Source organism: Pyrus communis, chromosome 14, assembly GCF_963583255.1.
Source record: "Pyrus communis chromosome 14, drPyrComm1.1, whole genome shotgun sequence".
In the NCBI taxonomy this organism is placed as follows: Eukaryota; Viridiplantae; Streptophyta; class Magnoliopsida; order Rosales; family Rosaceae; genus Pyrus; species Pyrus communis.
In genome coordinates, this window is record NC_084816.1 from 22,002,646 (window position 1) to 22,006,392 (window position 3,747).

The following is a 3,747-nucleotide window of genomic DNA, read 5'->3' on the forward strand; positions in this document are numbered from 1 at the left end:
GAATACAAAGCATTTCCTTCATAACAAAATTCAGTGATTCGACTGATATCCGATCAATTTCAAAATACGTGTGCAAGGACTTTGACAAATAAGAACTTAGGAAGAGCTAATACAAATAAAGAATGGCTATACAAACCGTTGACGGAGGAATGCGTATAACCCAACTCAATCATGGACCACCACTACGGGTAACTCGGTAGTTGTGGACGGTTTCATATCTGTATTCCTAATGACACGTCTTGAGTTTAATTCTTGGCATTGATGAATTACAAGATGGTGATCAGAAATAAGCTAAAATGCTTTTATAAGTTTTTCCAACTCTCATAATAATAAATTGTCGTGACAAAATAACCAGCTGAATTGTTAAAAAAAAAAAAAAATAACCAAAAAAACGAACTCAATCATGGACAAACACTTTACAAGCCTTTATCTTTATCTCCTACGTCACTATAGCCTATAGGGAAAAAAAGACAAAAAGGAGGAAAATAAAGAAGAATAAAAGCTCTAATTAAAGTACAAGTTGCCATGCATACTCACTCTATATAAACCTCATACTTTGTCTCCACTCAGAAACCCACGCGCAGTTAGTAAACTGATCACTCTAAATTACAAAGATCATGGCTCGAATTGTGCGTGGTTTCATCGTCATGCTAAAAACCAACATCGTCCAAATTCCCAGTTGCGAGACCTACTGGCATCGACCCGGGAATATGTAAGTGATCGAATTAACTTCTCAGAATTAAAGCACTTAAATTTTTTTGTTTAATTGTTTTTATATATCTGAAAAAAAATAAAATAGAAATCATTAGTTAATTTGTTGATTGTGTTGCCAATTATATGATTGTATTGGAGTCTATATGTGCAGACTGCAGATCACGCATCACAACCGTATGCACGCCAGCAGGAGGAATATTAGTCGCTCAAGAATGTATGGTGGTTTCATTATAATTGCATGCATGAGATTAGTATTACATTTTTGTATATTGGACAACATTTATATACATATATCTATTTAATTTGATATTTCCTTGGTAATGAAAGTTTACTTGGACCCTTTAAAATCAACATTTGGTTTTGTGATAAGGAAAGTGATTCACCACACTCATTTCACTCGTATTTGTTTCTAGGATTTTGATTAAATACTTTTATTTTTTATTTTTTATCATAGATGTGAAGATAGCAAGCCCATCAGCAAAGGGGGCGGTGGGAAAATCAATGGGACGAATACGTTGAAACAGCAGGATGTTTCTGATGAAATCAGCAGCTCAAAGACTGATCAGAACGATGGCAAGCAAAGTAACGGAGATACAAAAGCTACAACAGAAAAGACTGGCTCTACCGGTTGACTAATTATAAATTTACGCTTTTTAATTAAGAGATAAGCTGTGTGATGTGGATTCTATATGATGGAATAAGTCTTCTCTCCCTCTTTCTTAGATATTTGTGTTTGTGTTCGTGAGTGTGATTTCGTTACTGTAACTGCTTTATTTCCAGACATGTATAATAAATAATCAATATTGTTAAGTGCTTTATGCAATGGCGGAGCCAAAAGTATTTCATAATTAGCGTCTCACAAATATATATTAAGATTTTTTCCTTTCAATTTAATATTGTGGATGCAAACTTCTGCCTTCTTATTCTTGCACAAAATTGTACTTACAAAACAAATCACATTTTTGGTCAAGGCCAAAAAGCCTTACGCGCCCATGATTCGATGCCAAAGTTAGAATTTTGAGGGAAGAATGTTTGGAGAACTTTGTAGAGTTTTGCAAGAGACTTGGAAGTAGTTTTTTGAGAGAATGGAGAGCTATTTATAGGGATATGGCCGGCCCTATTAGGAGAATAGGCACCAACCATTTGTGGTATTTTTTGGGTGTAATTTGTAGTTAATTAGCCATGAATAGATTAATTAGGTAATAAATCCATTAATTGACTAATTAACATAATTTAAAAGAAATGTTTTGGGGGTTATGGAATAATTACCTTGTGCAGAATATAGGATGAGGGTGGATGAAATAGTTTTGAATTTATTACCTATTTTGGGCACTTTTGACTTGGTTGAAGGATGATTGCCCGCTGCTCCCGCATAGGAATCCCGGTATGCCTCAAGGGTATTTTTGTCCTCTTTTATCCAAAAATCCATGTGTCGCCTTGTGATTGATTTTGGCTCCACAAATGCCCCCACACTTGTTGGGTTGCTCGTAGAAAAGGGCAACAGGTGTAAAGATTTTCTTGCTTTAGGAAACTTTGGACTGCTTCCTATTTTGATGTAGATTCCCTCTTTAATAGGAAATTAGATCCTTCTAGGAAAGGTAAACAAATTTCTCTCAAAGCCTATTTAAGTCCACCTTAAGTGGGTTATTAAATCAACTTTGAAGAGCGATTTATTCTACCCTACAAAAGAGAGAGAGCTTATAGGATATTTGTTCCCTCTCATCTAGCAATCTTCTACATCTTGCCCGTGCAAAGGATCGTCTTTCGTTGCTTTCTTCGTTTTCTCTGTGCCACACTGATGTAAGAAAAATTTCATTTTTCTTGTCTTCTTCATAGATAGTGCTATTGCGGGGCAGCTGTTAGGGTGGTGCGACACGTCGGTTGTCAGGGGCCAGGAGTCGACTTGGCATGGGCCAATGAGGTGGTTTGGCAGGGGCCATTGCTTGTGCTGCTTGGCTTGATTGAAGCCAAGGACTGGCTCGGTACGGGCTGAGGAAGTGGCGTGGCACAGGCAATGGTTTGGGCTGCTTGCTAAAAATGAGGAAACTGCTTGAGTTTGATTTCTCAGCTGCCGTAGATGAAGCAGTAAAAGATGGAGCTGCCAAGATCGAAGTTGCTGAAGATAAAGTGTCGGATGAGCAAACTGTTAAGTGTAAATGTGGCTGCTGCCCCCCTAACCATTTGTTGCCTAGTTGATCTTCAAGCATTCGATCTTTTGAGCTATGTGGCCTTCTCGCATTGGAGAGCTTACCCAGATTGATGTCGGGATTTAGTTTACCCTCTCGCACTGGAGAGCAGACCCATATGGGTGTCGGGGAATTAGTTTACCCTATCGCACTAGAGAGCAAACTCTCGCGCTGGAGAGCAGACCCATATGGGTGTCGGGGAATTGGTTTACCCTCTCGTACTGGAGAGCAATTAGTTTATCCTTTCGCACTGGAGAGCAAACCCATATGGGTGTCGGGGAATTGGTTTACTCTCTCGCACTGGAGAACAATTAGATTATCCATTTGCACTGGAGAGCAAATCCTTTTGGGTGTCGGGGAATTCGTTTACCTTCTTGCACTGGAGAGCAATTAGTTTATCTTCTCGCACTGGAGAGCAGACCCTTTTGGGTGTCGGGGAATTGGTTTACCCTCTCGCATTAGAGAGCAATTAATTTATCCTCTCGCACTGAAGAGTATGGAAATCATTGTCATGAGTGTAGCTGAGGAAAACTAGATGGTTGGGACAATCGAAATAATCCTTAGCCTACCCCCGATTCTTGGTAGTTGGGCTGGTGTGTCATTCTGGTACTCGTCTGCCCCTGGCATGCCATTAGGCTGAGTTGCTACATTTGTCGGAACATAAGTAGTTTTTATATCCAACAATCTATATGGGGTTGTCCCGTCTGCTCGATCTTGTCATTGAAAGATGACTTGCTTATGTTGGTTATGTCTCATCGGAGTGCTTTGTCAATAGCTTCGTTGCGCGGGAAATTACGCAATCGCTCGGTCATGAGTTTTTCTACTTCTTCTTGAATTTGCCTTTGTT

The 3,747-nt window shown here is 39.2% G+C and overlaps 1 protein-coding gene across 1 annotated transcript; it reads left to right on the forward strand.

Annotated features, from left to right (window-relative positions):
- The first annotated feature begins 559 nt into the window (after positions 1 to 559).
- On the forward strand, positions 560 to 1,557 carry LOC137714119 (uncharacterized). The gene is made up of 3 exons (XM_068453403.1): positions 560 to 712; positions 866 to 928; positions 1,169 to 1,557. The coding sequence occupies exons 1-3, from the start codon at positions 618 to 620 to the stop codon at positions 1,344 to 1,346; spliced, it is 336 nt and encodes a 111-aa protein (XP_068309504.1). The 5' UTR covers positions 560 to 617; the 3' UTR covers positions 1,347 to 1,557.
- The last annotated feature ends 2,190 nt before the right edge of the window (positions 1,558 to 3,747 follow it).